Below are 19,019 nucleotides of genomic sequence, written 5' to 3'. Positions count from 1 at the left end.
GGAATGTCTTCTGGTGTAAAATTCAAGATTCGTTTTAAAAAAATCCTTTCTGTGTTTCAGCTCCAACCGGAAGATTGGAACAGACCAGGTGGCGGATGTTCCTCTTTCAGGTGCTTAAGCCTGAACGTCTCGGTGTCCTTGTGGGTGGAGCTGTTGGTAATGGTTTGTAGATTATTCCACCCAGTAGTTGGAGGGTGGGTTAGTCCGGTGGTTTAAACGTTCGCCCGCCAAGCTGAAGACCTGAGTTCGATTCCGAACATGAGTATTATGTCTGTCATCGTACTAGGTGAGATATTGCTAAAAGTGGCGAAAAAGCACAGTACAGTCTCGAACAGTTTTTCCTTTCGCCTTTACTCTCCGCCATAAAACTTTAACGAATATTTTAACAAATGATATAAATTTCCTGACTTCTGATGATTATCTGAATAGCTAAATGATAACGGACAAAACTGTCAACAAAGAAAGGCACTTACTGTGCAGTACAGAGATTAGGTGTTATTATAAATTAACTGCCGTGTCACAATTTGTCAGAATTAACTCTTGAACCGAAAGTCAACTGATAAACGTTTGATGCAGTTCCTCGGCCTTGCACTTAAGAACAAAGTTAGCAGGCAAACAGTTTCGGACATTTTGATAAAGCGTCAAGTGTAGGAAACTAAATTCGAACAAAATCTAGTTTGAGACTAAGATAAACCATTTAAAGTCACCATTTTCAACTATTAAAAGAAGAATCAACTGTTGTAGCGTGTGTATAATTGTAAACGAATCATTCCTATGATTTCAGTCTTTTAAAACAGTTCCTGATTTGCATATGTCAAAAGAAGGAAAACGTGTGTTTCATATTTCTAAAAAGTGTTTAGGAACATCTGAAATAGTGTTTTCTAATATTATTGCTTGCAAAATAACATTTTTCAATGTTATCTTTACACGTAGCAAAATCAGTCGCCAAAAAGTAGCGTTATTCAAGGAGTATTTGCATCCATTTCACGTATAGAATGATCTATAGGGCTTAAAGACCAGAATGCATGATATGATACAGAAGTACGGAAAGTATGCCAGCTGAACAGAGTCTGACAGAAAGAGTCATTGGGATGAGTGAGTGAGTGAGTTTAGTTTTACGGAGCTTTTTAGCAATATTCCAGCAATATCACGGCGGGGGACACCAGAAAATGGGCTTCACACATTGTACCCATGTGGGGAATCGAACCCGGGTCTTCGGCGTGACGAGCGGACGCTTTAACCATTAGGCTACCCCGCCACTGGGATGATGCAGATGGGGTCAACATGCAATACAGTTTCCAACGTCCTCGGATGCTAACGTATCAGGGTTATAAGATTTACAGAGAGCTACATGGAGACTGGGGTCACTGTATACAGACCAAGAAGCGGGTGTCCACGCATCACAACGCCAGCTGAAGATAGGTACCTCCGCCATTACGGAAGGAGGGTAACGTTTGTTTTGGAGTTTGGTGTAACATACAATATAATTCTTGCTTAGATCTAAATATGTAACATGTGAGGCAGTTGCACCGGTCTCTTGCACTTCCCCGTGAAGATCTGGGTCTTCAGTAACCCCTGCTTGTCGTAAGAGGTGACTAAGGAGTCGGGTGGTCAGGCTTGATGACACCGTAACAATATAGCGAAGATCGATAATTATGTCGTTGATCACTTGATTGTCTGGTTCAGACTCGATTATTTACAGGCTGCCGCCATATTGCTGGAATATTGCTGAGTAGAACTAAACCCATACACTGTCAAATAAGTATGTCATCTACGCGAAAGCCTAGTTTGTTTCAGCAGAAGAGCGCCGAATGATGATTATATGGACGCTTCCTTCGATGACGCATTACCGCCTGACATCTTCGCATGTTGCCACTCTCGATCCAAAATAATGCGTGTTAGTTTATGTTCTAAACAGACCCACATAGTAAACGTGTGTTACTAGTTGATAAGTCTGCTCTATAGACCAAATGAATGTACTTTAAAACAGGATTAGGCATTAATGTGCGCTAGGTGCACCCTCCACCTTCAACAGCAGCACGATGAGGTCACTTGGTTATGACTAATATGACATTACCATTTCGCAGCCATCTTATCTGTATTGCAGCTTTCTCTGAGCCGCGCATTATGTAAGAAAGCGCACGTATAATCTCCAAACCCTCTCCACCCCCATGAGGTCACTACTCTGATTTTGCAAGACTTTTAGCCATCGCAAACGTTCAAAACATATTCTTGAACCAAAGCGAGGGAAGTGCGTTGCCAACCTTTGCTCACGTCGCTCGCATATAAGAAGACTGGTCATTTTCTCGACGCTGCTCAACCCCATTTGCGCTACAGTTTGCCTGTGTCTGCATGAGCATTTGAGCCCAGCGTAGACGTTCATTGCGGCTTACCTTGTCAGAACCCACACAACTTCAGGACGTCGGGCATGAAGACGGGCTGCGTTGCAACGGTTCCGTATGGTCTGGGCCGTTAAGTGACTCCTAAAGAGTCCGTAACTGGTTGACGTCGCTGTCGCAAAACGATGAGGCTACATACGAAAGTAAACTATTTCTCGGGCATCGGCTCGTCACTTTTATTTGTGCGGGTAGATCTAACAATGTTTTATTGCTATGTAAAGATAATTAAATAAATAATTTTGACTTTGCCGCGTCCCGATCATCCATTGGTCAATTAGAATAAGTGTCTGTATGAACGAGTGTGACTGAATCTACAACTCGTTAACAACAATGCTAAACTTTCCAAGATATGTTTCTGAAAGAAAAAAATAAATAAAAATATGTTCCTCCCTCGTCACTTTATTTCTTTATCAAAATTTTTTTAAAATGTCCTACCGTCGTCACTATAAAAAAGAATGTGCCCGTGGAACGTTTATTTTTTCATGCAGCCTTGCGCAAATGACACAGCCGTTGTTTGTCCTCTGCGTGCATCTCATAGCACAGCCGATACCTATACTGTCTGGAGCAGGGCAACTGCTCGTTCACTTTCAACGTTTGTTAGATGTGGCATGGGATATGTACATCTCTCAAGGCATCTTAACCTGTTTTGTTCAACTAACACATTCTGTACACGTGTTGGTGTTTAGGCTGATGCCATTGGTTCATTAATCCAAACACTCCGCTTTCAGGACATTTCCGGTTTGGGATGTCAAGCCAGTCGTCATCAGGGTAGACTCTGACGACAGCGACACCGATTCGGACAAAATAGCGAAAGGTGACAAGAAAATGATGATCGTTTGTTAAACAACTTTTTCATTCGGGTGTCCAGAATTATGAGACACATCATCAGAGTTGGTCAAAATGTTTTGTTGCAATTATTAGATTTTGTGTTAGCGAGCAATTCATCGGTCTCAAATGGAATCAAACGGACTGTACTATATATTTTTCTGGTTCGTACCGTCCTGACGACTGACACCCACGCTCGCAAATGAACAAACAAGACTATTGCCAAAACGCATATTTATTAAACCGAACCGCGTATATATAGCACAGTAGATTTAAAACTATATTACCGAGATACTAATACCGATGTGTCGAACGTATGGCAGCCTCGAAGTAGACACCTTTGTGGTGAACCTCTGTTAACAGCTAGACCTTACGTAGCTCACATCGGTGGTGACATCAGTAAAGTTGCATTCGTTCACCGGTGACTTCCTGTTATGGTTAATCTTAAGTACCAAAGAGACTGAGGGAGTGTGGCTTTATACCGCGCTTAGCAAAAGCCCAGCATTATTACGGCGCGGGGCACCAGAAATGGGCTGGAATGAGGCACGGGTGATGATGGTGTGTATGTCTTGATATATAGACATCTAAATTCACAATAACGTGAGAATCAATATACATATATCTATATGTTTACAAAAATGTACAGGCGAGTAGAAAATATAAATATCTTCCAGTGTCATAATTCAAGATTATGTATATTAAGAATAAGTTTCCATGAGTCGTCTAAGGCACTCCGCTTGACTCCGAGTCGAGGTCTCACAGTACAGTAAGCAGTTTGTGCGAGCCTACAGGTCTTCCTGGGTGATCCAGGTCTTCAAACAGATACCAACAGTCCAACCATGGCAAACGCAAAGGCTGAGGCCACGCAAATGTGAGCACACAGTATGACGAGCATCTTTGTAGCATGCTGAAACAAAGATTGTCATTATCAGTGAGTGAGAGTTACCTTTCACGCCGCTTTTACCGCTGGAATATAGCTGACTGAGGCGTAAAACGAAAACTAAACTAAACCTCACCGCTTTTAACAATATTCCAGCAGTATCACGGCGGGGACACCAGAAATGGCTTCACGCATTTTACCCATGTGGGGAATCGAACTCGCCTCTTCCGTGAGAAGAGCGAACGCTTTAACCACTAGGCGACACTACCGCCCGTGATTATTACAGACTGGTGTACCTATAAATTATACCTAAAAATGTTCATTTTGTCATTTTGTTTCATGCCTCTTTACGTAACAGTTTATTGTTATCATAAATAGTTTGTTACTATTTTCTTCCAATGGGATTTGGCTCTGTAGATAAGGAGGAAGCCTACATGCACACAAGGCCAATGACCATCGGTTTAGAATGATCTTCATTAACCTACGCTTGTCGTATGAGGCAACTAAAGGGATTGGGTAGTCAGACTCACTGACGTGGTTGACACGTGTTATTGTATCCCAGTTAGAACGATGCTCATATTGTTGATCACTGGATTGGTCCAACATCGATAATGTAAAGACCGCTGTCATATAGCACAAGTGTTGCTGATATGCGGCGTTAAACAAACAATCAATTACACACACAAGATACTACTGACGATGATAGCTCACCTGTGGCTTTGATGGACCATCCTGAGCTATCGTAAGGCTCGTGGTGTTTACCCTTTCCTTTTCTGTCGAAGAAACGTTCATATATGAACAAGGCAATGGGGCTCACTGTTTGCTACATTGCTGAATGAAGCGCATGCAAAACGCGGTAAAATATACTCTTCAAAAAAGTAGGAGAAGCTGAAGTTTAAAGTCTGGTAGAAAGAAAACCCATTGAGGAACGTTACAATGACATTCATCTTGTGAATGCAGCATCATTTCACGTTATCACCACACGCAAACAAAATGCATGAGAATCACGTGAACAACGTGGGACCTCCCTACACGTGCATGGGGTGTCATTATGAATCTTGACTTTTTTCAGGCAGGTCGATAAATCACCGTAGACCTTTGTTTGCAATACTTTTCTTGCATCTGTGCATGATCACACACTACTGACTGAAAATTGTAAACCTGAAATTTTCATGTCATACTCCAGTCACCTAACAAGGGGATAACTGAACTAACAGCTTTGCTTTGAATGTAATCCATGTGGTGATGCATTCTCAAAGCATCCATTATTATTGAGAATAGGCCTTCAGCATCCCATGCTTGTCATAAAAGGCGACTATGCTTGTCGTAAGAGGCGACTAACGGGATCGGGTGGTCAGGCTCGCTGACTTGGTTGACACATGTCATCGGTTCCCAACTGATCGATACTCATGTTGTTGATCAGTGGATTGTCTGGTCCAGACTCGATTATTTACAGACCGCCGACAATATAGCCGGAATATTGTTGAGTGCGGCGTAAAACTAAACTCAATCACTCACTCACCATTACTATTGTACCAACATTGATTCAACCCCATATATCTCCTAATTTCGACAGTCGTACATTGAAAGTACATTGAAATACATTGAAGTATGCATTAAGGGAAAATGACATGACCACACTTACCCTTGTTTTCTGATATGCACTTAATGATCTCCAGACTGCCCTCGACGAGCACCTGCCAAACGAGGAAACCGGCGAGGATGAAGCGCATGTAGTCGGGGGCGTTGGCCTTGGTCATCCTCATACCGAAAAGTATAGTCACCGCTGCAACAACAACAAAAAATACCAGGATAGCCTTGACGCTCTCCCGCATTCGCAACTGTATGTTGTTGTGGCATTTGCTTTGAGAGTGAGTGAGTGAGTGAATGATGAGTGAGTGAGTGAGTGAGTGAGAGCTTTGCAATATTCCAGCTGTCTCGCCGTCTGTGTCGTGAGGGGACTGAATTATTGGTACATGTGAAGATCCGGGGTAGAATTGGTCTTCAGCAACCCATGCTTGTCGTTGGAGGCGACAAACGGGGATCGGATGGTCAGACTCGCTGACATAGTTGACAAATGTAATCGTATCCAAAATTGCGTAAACGATGCTCATGATGTTGATCACTGGTCAAGACTCGATTATTTACAGACAGCTACCATATTACTGAAATATTGCTGAATGAGGCCTTAGACAACAAACAAACAATCTAATCTAACAAAATATCATCTGATATGGTTTTAAAATAATCACACGGATGTTTCCATGGCGATCTTTGAAAATTAAGATGCTACTTTTTCTGTGAACGGGCTGTTCTGCTAAATTGGACACTGTTTCACTTCCAGTCAGCTTGTGATTTATAGTCATTGTGAAATGGTCACTTAATTCTTGAACAGCTGGACAAATAATGAACGGCTGCTGGAGAAAAAAGGGGCCGCCTGGAGCGTATCGTTTAAGCGTCAACTCAGGGATTAAAACGGCCCCAGTTATTGACCTACACAAATGAAATATGGGTGACAAGGCCCGAATGTTTGTGGAAATGGGGTCCATTAACCACCCGTTTACAAAATTCAAAGTGGAAGAAGACACACGTCACACACACACGCGCACACACACGTGCGCATGTAGACACCGCGGCAGTTAATATTGAAAGGTGGTTTGTTAAACTGTCATCATACGATTACTGTAAACAGCTATACAAACCTGCAAGAATGAAAGCGCCTTTGCCAACTAGGTAATGAGCCCAGTTGAATATTTCTCTTCTTTCTGATCTTAGTCCGGGTCTCAGTAGGGCCATAAGGGGCTGAAAATACGCAACAAAGTCCTCCTGATTGCACTTCTACTGCATCACTTACAGCTCACAGGAATCAAAACGATAAATGACCAAATGTAACGCCAATCACAACATGCATAATAGGAATCAAGCAAATTATTGTCCTTTATTCTTGTTTTTGGTTCTTGTTTGACGCCGCACTCAGCAATATTCCAGCTCTTTGTAAATAATCGAGTCTGGACAAGATAATCAAGTGATCGACAGCATGAGCATCGATCTACGGGTCTGGGATGACATGTGGCAACCAAGTCAGCGATCCTGACCAACTGATCCCTTTAGTACCCTCTTATGACAAACATGGTTGCTGAAGACCAGTTGTAACATGGGTATCGATAAGGTAGGAGGTACAATCTTTAGTGTTAGTTACAACACTAGCAGGCTAAAATGTGAGGAAGTTGGTTAGCATGCTTGAATTAATGATGGTCCGGATAGTTACCATGTTAAACAATGTAATATACTCACATTTAGCACGACCAGAGCTGTGACTATTATGCCAAGTATAGGATGCGCTTTCTGGGATGTTTCTTCAGCCTGTGAAGGAAGGGGGTTAATTTGTGTACAATTAAACTATCGTCACTTTGTTCATACCTTCCCAGCTATTCACTTTTACTTCCCAAATGAGCTCACAACGTCAAATAAAAGTAGATTGATATGGGTGGAATTGAGATTCTTTCCAATAACAGATGGCGTAAGGAGTAATGAAATATTAACGTTTCTAGTTGCATGTGTTGTCGTGTAATGTCATCATCATTGCCGTCAACGTCATCATCATTGCCGTCAACGTCATCATCATTGCCGTCAACGTCATCATCATAACACATTGGTCAAAGAAGTAATTGTGCCAATGACAGTATGTATGGGATATGGGATAAACGAAATATGGCATGGCATGTTACCTCGGTATAACCTTCAACCTCCACAAAGATCAGTACGAAAGCGATGATTGTGAGCAACAGGGTGCCGGACATACAAGCACGGTGAACCTGTGAACAAATGTTGACTCTCATCATCACCATCGTCATCATCAACATCATTAGCAGCAACGTCATCATCATCGTCGTCATCGTCATCATCACCGTTATGGCCGTTTTGTGGTTAAAGCGTTTGCTCTTCAAACCGAAGACCGGGGTTCGATTCCCTACATCGCTACACTGTGTAAAACCAATTTCCGGTGTCCAGTGCCGTGATATTGCTTAAATATTGTTAATGCGGGGTAAAGCTAAACTCACTCACTCATCGTTGTCGTCGTCACCACCACAGTCACCACCATCGTTGTGTGGTAAACAGAGCGCCATGCTGAACCACCATGAGTGGATTTTCGTGTGAACACTGTGCAATCCCGCTTCAGTTCAGAAAAGACTGACTCAAAATGAAATATATGGGGAAAATCGCTTCCAGAATATCTCTCAGTATTTATTTATGTTAGTCTTTTGACATGAGGCGCAAATATGAAACGGAAGAAACTATCATTCTTAAAGAGCTTCATAATAACAATAAAACATAATCTCAAAAAGGGTTTCTACCTCTTGTTGTCATTACATCCTCTATATGTTACGGCCGTTGGGGAAGCGGTTAAAGCGTTCGCTCGTCATGCCGAGACCCGGGTTCTATTCCCTACATGGATACAATGTGTGAAGCCCATTTCAAGTGTCCCCTGCAGTGTCCCCACTGGAATATCACTCAAAACGAAATGAAACTCAGTGTATGCATTAATGCCTGTGGGTAATTTCCTCTGCACGCTAGAGCACTAATACTGTTTTCGTGTTCTTGTTTGCACACCTTAATTCTGATAGACAGACATGTTTATTTACTCCCATTAAAACATCCTTCAGAATGAAGACGTAAATGCAATATTGAACAGGTGTATTTCACTATGCTAACACTACATGCACGTTTCTGCTTTAGAGTGTAGAATGAGCCTAACAACCTTGGGGCAACCAGGATCGCCACCCTGGTGGTTGTGGTGCATGCTGTAGTTGTAGCCATTCGCCCGACAGAGCATCTCCTTGACAGCTTCAGCGCACGCAATACCCTTGTTGCTGGTTACACAGTCGTAGAAACTAATGGAAATTTCAAACCAAAAACTTTTATATCCTTGACACAATTGAGTCACTTTGTATTTCATAATCACATATTCATTATAACCTAAAAACATTAGGAATCATTCAATTCCAAATTAATAAAATCTGGCATAGTGTTCCTTTTAGAGAAAACGTTTATGTCCTTGACACGACTGGCACTCAAAGTATTTGATTATTACGTACCCATTATACCAAAAAGCATTTGGAATTCCGTCTGAATTATATATATGATATTATCTTTCTCCAGAGAAACAACAGGCTTATGTTCATTAGTGTAAGTGTCCAGTCATTTCTGTCATTAACAAAACTCATAATTGCGTTCATACATTTTCATGTTGCTCGTATCCATTTGTTTAAAACAGAAGCTGAAATCGCCAAAGTGGAAATACATTGCACCAGGTTCTGAAACAGTGATCCTGTGACGGTTACCTGAAACCATATGTTGGCTCCGCCGACGGTTTTGTCCGGCCACATGAGCTTATAGTATCTTGCAATGACCATTCCCACGCTGGACAGCAGTAGCCAGGCAACGGCCATCAGGCTGCCTGAAAATCAGAATATCACGTCGTGAATTATAATCGTTTTGATGTCGAGCCGTGAAGATCCGAGGTTAAGAGGTGACTGACGGGATCAGGTGGTCAGACTTGCTGACTTGGTTGATACATGTCATCGTATCCCAATGGCGTAGATCGATGCTCATGCCGTAGATCACCGGATTGTCTGGCCCAGGCTCGATTTATTTACAGACCGTCGCCATATACATGTAGCTGAAAATTGCTGAGTGCGACATTAACCAACAACCAACCAACGTGTTGGTGTCTCTGTCAGAAGTGGACCTGTCGATCTTCATTGAATATGCATGCACCCATTTTGATATCTGTCGCAAGGAGACTTGTTGATCAAAATATTTAATATAAAATGTAAATTTATTGTTCGCAATGAAATTAAACGTGTGAGAATTGCATTATCAGAATCTGAGGTATAACTCACCATGAGCCTTGACGAGAACAAATTCAAGAGTTATCGCCCCATTGACTGAATTCGACTGAAGGTCAATCACAACAGAAGACACAATCGGAAGATCGCCGTGTTTGCTTTTGAAAAACCTGAAATAAAAATTAATGTTAATAATATGTAACACACCCGAGGCACCTGTTCAGTGGATTACCACCTCGTACAGGGTTACATTGTTAGTCCGACACATGGGAGACGCGGGTTCGATTCCCAATGACTGGAATGTTTAATACATGTATCTGGTCTTGGTTTCACCTCGTAATATGGCTGCGGTATTGTATATCCATGTATATGACGCTGTACAACGTCACTCTTTCTGCATCCACATGACAAATAAATAAAATACAAACTGTATTAAGTACACACAGCGTTTAATATTGCATGACGTCATTAACGGCATTTCCACGAAATAAAGACAAAGTGTCGAGTTATCATACACTCATGACGCAACAGTGGTTTAAACCCATTTCTGGAGTCCAGGATGTGACACTGCTGGAATACTGACAACTCACTCACTCACTCACTCACTCACTCACTCACGGAGTGACTTCGTGCACAGTAAAGTACGTCCAAACAAATACAGGGGGGGGGGGGGGGGTGGGGGGGGGGGGGGGGGGGGGCACTTTAGTTCGCTAAACAACAAAACATAATCAGGCGTGTTAGCACCACGGCAATGCAGGGCATTAGACGCCTAAGGGACGCAACTATTCATGGTGAAATGCGGCGCAATTATTCGGCCATCCATGTCCGAAACTATGTTGAAACTGACTCTGAAGGTGAGGGTTCGAATCCCGGATTTGACTCAATACAACGAAAGTACAAGAATCGTTACTGTACTAGAAAAGTGTAATCACAAATATAACATATGTTCCATCTGACCACTTATTAAATGGCACTGTGTATTAAAAATTGACAAAACATGGATAATCTATCTCGAGGTCATCATACAATCATAAAACCAGAGGCAGTCCACTATCAACTTGATCTATGTTCACTCAATAGCGATGATGGTGTAGTCCCATTCTCTTCCGGATTCTGCAGGGTGGTTGCAATGGAAACGTGAATGGGTAATGGGTGAAATAGATGGAGAAGGGAAGCGATGGCGGTAAGCTGACCTACCGGCGTTCGCCACACCTTGTGCCGCAAACAGGATGTAGTTCTGAGTGAGGTTGAAGGAATTAGGATCTGGCGTGCCCCCAGTCTCGCGGAGGAAGCTGCATTCGAATACACCGTTGTTGACTGAACCAGTGACGTCGCTGATACCAGCTTCCGGCTGAAATATGTACAACACTGTCACAAAGTCTATGTCGGGTACATTGGGGGTTTAAGTGAAGTTTACAGTCGCAATTTATGATTAAGTATCCTATGTGTGCATGTACGGCTACTCTTTAGCAATCGTTTAAAGTATTTGGATACAACGCGACCCGGGATCGGGATTCAAACCACGGAAACGCTGTGCAGATGCTCTATCAACCAGAGGACCAAGGAGTTCTCTTAGACCTTGACCACATTTGTCCGCTCATCGCTTTCGGAATTTTCACTCTCATTATATTACCTATATGAAAGTCTGTAATCAGCATTAAGAAAATTGTCTTTATCGAATATCATAAAACATGTTTTACAAGTATTTGGAAAAGTGATGTTGGAAAATTCTTTCCCAATTGTGATAATAAAATAGGTACTGACATTGGTTAGTCTTGAATTGGAGTAGCCGGCGTTGAAAGACTGGAACGCCTTGACAACTCCGCCAAAGACGACACATTCGGCGACACTGTCATCCCCCTACAAGAAAAAAATAATAAAATGAATGAAAGCAGAAATGTATTGACATTTTTTAATAAAGAGGTACCAAATACTTGTATGTGCCGTTGAAGCCGGGCAAATACACATTAAAAAATTTGCTTACAAAGGATAGCTTACAAAATTTTGAATTGTACATTCAACACGGTTTGTTCTTATACATAACATATACCTGGCGTGATATTTCACAGAGAAATTCTGCTAAAGCGATTTAACATTTTTCATATTTTGATAACCACAACTCAGGATAACTACCATAGACTTGTCATTGGAAAATCCAAGAGAAAAGTACGAGTTCCCCGATGAGAGAGACTTGAACTGGAACCTGAGGTTGCTCCCCTCTGTAGCCCACGTGACCGTGAATGTGCAGCCAGTGTCGCAGTTGTCGAAACACCCTTTTGTTTTTCCGCACTCTGGGTCACGTGATATGCCCTAAAAGCAAAAAGAGAGAGTGAGTTTGATTTTACGCCGTTTGTACATTGTCCAAACGCAAAACATCAAGGCGAGGGACTCACGAAATGGACGTCACTAATTGCATCCTTCTCGGAAATCTAACCCGAGACTGGGTTCACGATGGTGTGAATGAGGGTATGAATGAAGATAACGTTATGATTTACACGCAAGCGATAGTAACCAGAAAGCGGTGTGTACGTTCGTAAATCATGAGGAAATGAGTCCCAATAATTACAAAGTCACGGTTATTTATTTCAAATTCTATAAATACATGAGTGGTTGTATGGCAATGAAGTGGTTGTAACCGCTTTCAGCAATATTCCAGCAAAGTCACGACAGAAAACACAGAAGTGGACTTCACACATATGAGGAATCAAACCCGGATCTTCATCCGTGACGAGCGGACGCTTTAACCATAAGGCTACCTAGCCGCCGTTAGCAAATAGGTTACATCATGTGTAACATTACGGGTAAAATGTACGACATTCTTCAAGGCCATTAAATCGGAACACTTCAGGTCAGTGAAAAGTAGTTATGAATGCTTCTTCGATGCAAAACAAATCTTGTGCAAATATAATGCTTCAAACGGATACTTTGGACTGAAACAGCGAGTACCACCAAACCATATTTGATATGTAGCAGATAAAATATACACATTCTGCAATTTACACACCGCGGAAGGTGCCGAAGAGGTCGTAGATGAGGTCGCTGTAGACTCCGTGGTCGCTCCCGTTGTTGAAGTGCAAGGTGCTATTGTCGACGTCATCAGTGACGCTTCGGAGACGCTGAGCCCAGCTGCCGTAGCATCAGTCAGAACGGCTGAGGTCACCCCGACCCAGTAGACTAATTGAGTCTTCACAAACGTCGTTCTAAAGAGAAGTGATTTACAGGTACAAATGACCAGGAACATTCTAACCAAGCTGCGAAAAATCACCGCGTTGGGAAAAAATTACTCGGTCGGTTATGCTCTATTCTCATTTGCATAAGTTGTCCTACAGAGTGATTAGCAATGGAGTGACCTGTAATCATAATAACACAAGCTGAAAAATATTAATCCCGTTATTGTCGAGCATCAGACATGGTAACAACAAGGAACGTCCTCTAACGTCTTTGGCTGGACGAGGCCGAGGGATCGAACCTAGAACCTTCCACACTTCAGGCAGACTCTCTATCCAGCAGACCATGGGGACAGTTTGAGGACCTGGGGGCAGCTCAGCAACTTATAATTACCCCAGGGGTAGCCTAGTGGTCAAAACGTTCGCTCGCCACACCAAAGGCCCGGATTCAATTCCCAACAAGGACGCAATGTGTGAAGTCCATGTTTGGTGTCCCCCGCCGTGATATTGCCGGAATATTGCTAAAAGCGGCGTAAAACTCAAGTCACTCACTCACTGTCCAACAGCATCGGTCGGTGCTTTTGTTTTGTGTACCTGGTTTACCAGATCCATTATTTAAACCCGCTGCAATAGAGACGGCGCTGAACAGCACTCTCTCCCTCCCTCCCCCCTTCCCTCTCACCTGAAGATGATGTGCCCTGTCGCTGGAGTTGGGGCCGTCCATTGTAAAGTCAAAGTTGATTTGAGGTTGCCGTTGATATGTGTCAACCCACGCAGTGTCTGTAAGACAGAAGATCGTTCTCATTCTAACATACATACATTCTGTTTTGTTGCCCCTCTGGACGACAAAGTCACCAGTCGTGTATGCTGTGTAAAACTGGGCCTAGACAAAGCCTGCGCAGTGGTCCAGTGAATCCAAGTTGGCTGCTCCATACATTTTAAGTAGGAAATGTTTGAGTTAAGATAGCTGTATGTGCTGCCATTCCTTTGATGAAGTTTACTAATCAAAAACCCTTAACAATATGCATCAATGTTTTATTTTGATCACGATTCATGTCGCCTTTGGAAGGCATTTGAAGTCGTAGGAACATGAATATATGACACATTTTATGCATAACAACTTTATTTGCGATTCATGTCATTGAATTTACCGAATCGGCTTTACTAAACCGCCGGGGAGATTCTGAAAATCGTTTTGTGTTCACTTGAAAAGTCTTTACTTTGAGTGTGCGCGTGCATGACTCTTCAGCAGCTGTTTGTTTCCTTGTCGTTCATTCACCTGATGAAGAATATGCTACCTCAGAATATCAGCTGATATCCATAAATTCTCGCCTGTGTGGATCTCACTTCTAATTGCTGTTCAAAAGCGCTTTCAGAGTGAGTGAGTTTAATTTTACGCCGCACTCAGCATTATTCCAGCTATATGGCGTCCGTCTGTAAATAATCGAGTCGGGACCAGCCAACCCTGTGATCAATCATGAGCACCAATCTGAGCAACTGGGAACCGATGACATGTGTCAACCAAGTCAGCGAGCCCGATCCCGTTAGTCGCCTCATACGACAATCATAGTCGCCTTTCATGTCAAACATGGGTTGCTGAAGGCCTCTTTCAGAAGCGAAGGCTTCGAACTTCGGACACACGACAGAGTGCTTGCAGTAAGAGCGAGGGAGCGGGTATTATTTTTACCATTCGGAATTTCCCGTTCCCGTCCTTTATTGAGATATGGAAGTGAGTTAAGCTGTTCCGAATGAGAATGTTCGGGAATCTTACAGGTTCAAGTACTTTGGGCATTGTTTCTTAGCCATATTGGGTTAATTCCGACAAATATAAGAAAAAAATAATAAGGATTTTGAGGAAACAGAAAATTCGGAATGAAGATAAATAGTTTATAGCTTACAGCATCGCCGTTGTTGCATCGTTTCTGGGAAGTTGAAGCGTCGACGGAGGTGAATTCTCCAATCAGCTCATCATTGTCTGCTACTGGGTCTGCCCGTCGAGCTTGAATCAGGAACCCTTTAAACTGCTCCCCACATCGCCCCTCCAGTGTCACTGTGAGGACATTTCAGTGTTAACGGTAATGTTTCATTTTTAACCATGGTGTGTACTATAGGAGCGGCTGGGTAGCCCAGTGGATAATGCGTTCACTGGTCACACCCTGGTATTCATTCTTCATGTGTACAGCGTGTGAAGACGATGTCTGGTCTCACTGGTATTGCTGGACTTGTCCTACATGCGGTGCAGAGCAATACACGCTCGGTGTACCTAATAATCCTACCCAAGATACACAAAACGTTTTACGGACAGTTCAACAATGTCCCAACCTAACTATCCTTTCCGTTTCTCAACAGATGACTGTCCGTAGATCCTGTGGATTTTCTAGATTGTCTCTCAACCATAATTCCCGACTGTCCGTAGATCCTGTGGATTTTCTAGATTGTCTCTCAACCATAATTCCCGACTGTCCGTAGATCCTGTGGATTTTCTAGATAGTCTCTCAACTATACTATCCGATAGCCGAAAGACCCTACCTCGGAGATATTCTAGACGAGTCTTAAAGGAATGAGACCTATTTTCCCTTCACTCGAACAAACGTATTGACACACTGACCATTATTATGAATCCTGAACAGAACTCTGGGATCCAACTTACCCTGGATTGTCTCCCCTGCTGTGTATGTAGTTTTAGACGTCAGTACCACAAATGGCGAGGCCGTTGTCTGAGCCGTAGAGGAATGGCTGGGTTCTAAGCTCGCACATGAGGCAGTTCCAGCGCCGCCGCTGTATGCACGTGCTTCACGTGTAAACACCAGCACTAACAAGACGATGGTCCAAGGCCATGATGAAAGACTTAAGGCTCTCATCTCTGAAATAAACAAATAGACAGATATCAGACAGATGATATAAAGAACATTTTATTTATCTTAAATGGTCAAACTCGTCAATCCATGAGTGAGTATGTGACTTTACTCCGCGCTCAGCAATATTCCAGCTATATGGCGTCGGTTTGTAAATAATCGAGTCTGGACCAAACAATCCGGTGATCAACATCATGAGCACTGATCTGCGCTATTGGGAACCGATGACGAGTCAATCAAGTCAGCAAACCTGATCAGTCGATACCGTTAGTCGCCTCTTACGGAAAGCATGAGTTACTGAAGATACATTCTAACCTGACCTTTACGGGTCCCTCAATACATGAAGAGAGGAGAGAAGGCATATGATAGGTCAAGATCGAAACACGCACCAATTTAAAATACATCCATCGTTCCACAAGGTCCAGCAAACGAAATCAGGAGTGAGTGAGTCTAGTTTTACTCCGCTTTTAGCAATATGCCAGCAATTTCACGGTGGGGATACGAGGAAAGGGATTCACACATCATACCCATGAGGGGAATCTAACCCGGGTCATCGGTGTGACGAGCTAAAGCTTTAACCACAGGGCTACCCCACCACCCCTCGAAACCAGGAAAGTGCTCTGTGCCAATTAACAAGGATTAATTAATTTTAACACGCTGAGATATTTCTGTTGTTCTAATGTTCACTGAAAACTTTATGAGATCTGCATTGATTTAGATTTTTCGTTTGTATTCTTATTTAACCTCGCTCTCTGTTATTAAGTCTGGGCCAGATAATACTGTGACTGACATCGGGTCCATGGATCTCAACTGTTGGGATACGAGACTGACTTCTCATCTTTCCAGGTGCCTCTTACACAGCCGCCACATATCAGGAATGTTGCTGAATGCGGCGTAAAACTAAACTCACTCACTCTCACAGACAGCACAGGCTGCTGAAGACCAATTTCAACCCGAAACGTAAAAGAAATATCTATACTGAGAGGTCATCTAGTACAAGCAGTTAAGTTATATGAAACCAAATATTTTTACATTGACTTGAATGGTAACGTAGTGTTAATTGTTATTTTAAATAACTGAGCAATCAGTAGCTATTACATATACATGTCTGCATAGTCTAGCCATAAAGCAACGATAAACACAAAACAAAAAAGATCAACTTAACCAGTTCATAGTACAGGAAGTCAAACAAACTATCCTTACAGAATAATGCCCCTTTTAAAAAAAAATGATGATAATATTCTGCATAAGTCATCTTAAAAATATCATCACTAAATTTTTGAAAATAAGTTACGAGGAGGATGTACATAAAAAAACCTACATTTTTTGTATCAAACATTAAGCTGAAAGAGGGATGAAACGGGAATAATTTGGAAGTCTCACCCGCAGGGAGATACAGTTTACCGTGTGACTTTACCCGTGAAGATCTGGTTAATCTTCAGCAACCCCTGCTTATAAGAGGCGACATATGGGACTGGGTGGTCAGACTTGCTGATGTGGTTGACACGTGTTTGACACACTGGTTGGAATATTGATGAGTTCGGCGTTAAACAACAAACAAACAAACAAACCTTGTGATTTATTCGGTCACCACCTCAGAATATCATCAAACTATTACGAGGCGAGGCAACTAGTAACTTTCGACTGAGTCCTCAGTGCTGACCTCTCGAGTACAGTTCAAAACGATTCCGCCAGAACACCCCGATCAGCAATAATAGACGGTACTCATGCTGTGTCATTCTTCGGTACCTCTGTAAAGCTAAATATAAAGCGGCGCGTCATATCGGGTTTTAGGTGCATTGGTTCTTGGTCCGGTTGTTTGTGCACTGCATGAACGCATGGGGAATGAATCCGAGAATTCGGTTTCAGTAAAAGTCGCACCTGGTAAGTTTTTACTTACCGTAGATGTGGAGGTAGTCTGGTGGTGAAAGTGTTCGCTCGTAACGCCAAAGACCCGGGATCGATAGCAGATACAATGTGTGAAGACCATATCTGGTGTCCACCGCTTTGATATTGCGGGATAAGTGCTAAAAGCGGCGTAAAACTAAACTCACTCTCTGTAAGAACTTCGTGTATAGACTTCATGGCCATGCTTATACCATGGACTGTCAACGTATGGTTTAGTCATGCTTGTAATCAGCGTTCCAGTCAAACATTCATTACCCTGCTGGGGCGGTGGGGCGGGTAGGTGGTTAGAGCGTTGGCTTGTCACACCGAAGACCAATAGGTACAATGTGTAAAGCCATTTTTTGTGTGCCCCGGTCTTGACGGTGCTGGAATATCTCAAAACACGGTGTAAAACCATACTCACTCACTCACTCACTCACTCGCGTTATCATCCTCTGTACCTGAATAATGGGCTGGTGCCTCCTGGACGTGATTAACAAATTCAGCTAGTAACACAAAAAATGCGCTATACAATAGTGTACCGATGTGGAGAATCGCACTCGGGTATTCGGTGTGGCAAGCAAACGCTGTAACCATTATATGCCCACCTGTAAGCTCTCCAGATGCGTTAACTAACTACATGTTGCACCATCGATCAATAGCTCTCTCAGCATCATGAATGAAAACTAATCTAGCTCGCCCTTATTACAAAAATAGGCGTAATACTCACTTGCGGATGTATTTCGTTCGCGGTGAAATCGATCAGCAATTAAATTGCATCGTCGTCATTCATAGATACTACCTAAGTATGGCGCTTCTTCTCTAGGTCGTATTTTATACCTTGAATATATAGCCTCAGCCTCCATCGCATTAAAACATCCGGTCATGGCGTGAGTCTGCAAACTTCATCATCCAAACCTTACGACCAGCAAATCAATATTGTTGTCATGGTGATGTAAACAGCACATGGTACTGACTCGAAATGTTTGAAATCACCTGATAAAGTTCTGTTTCACAACATAAACTATATGTCAAATATATTCCAAGATCATTCAGACGTGGTCAACAATCGAAACATGAACAGACGGAATGGAATATATGTCACGAACCCAGCGGTTTAGGTGTGTGTTTACTTGAGAAGAAGTCACGCTTGACGG

General features: G+C 42.6%; 1 protein-coding gene across 1 annotated transcript; it reads right to left on the bottom strand.

Moving 5' to 3' along the window:
• Positions 1 to 3,948: 3,948 nt before the first annotated feature.
• On the bottom strand, positions 3,949 to 18,737 carry LOC137265989 (putative ferric-chelate reductase 1). The gene is made up of 16 exons (XM_067801489.1): positions 18,703 to 18,737; positions 15,771 to 15,983; positions 15,019 to 15,170; positions 13,803 to 13,900; positions 12,958 to 13,153; positions 12,087 to 12,263; positions 11,718 to 11,813; positions 11,147 to 11,304; positions 10,008 to 10,123; positions 9,447 to 9,562; positions 7,833 to 7,919; positions 7,399 to 7,467; positions 6,807 to 6,906; positions 5,750 to 5,890; positions 4,816 to 4,877; positions 3,949 to 4,131 (listed from the first exon to the last, which is right to left on the bottom strand). Exons 1-16 carry the CDS (start codon positions 18,731 to 18,733, stop codon positions 4,039 to 4,041), a joined length of 1,905 nt encoding a protein of 634 aa, XP_067657590.1. The 5' UTR covers positions 18,734 to 18,737; the 3' UTR covers positions 3,949 to 4,038.
• Between the last annotated feature and the right edge of the window lie 282 nt (positions 18,738 to 19,019).

Source organism: Haliotis asinina, chromosome 15, assembly GCF_037392515.1.
Source record: "Haliotis asinina isolate JCU_RB_2024 chromosome 15, JCU_Hal_asi_v2, whole genome shotgun sequence".
Classification (NCBI taxonomy): Eukaryota; Metazoa; Mollusca; class Gastropoda; order Lepetellida; family Haliotidae; genus Haliotis; species Haliotis asinina.
Note: the sequence above shows the minus strand (reverse complement) of the source record. Positions and strands in the feature narration are given on the sequence as shown.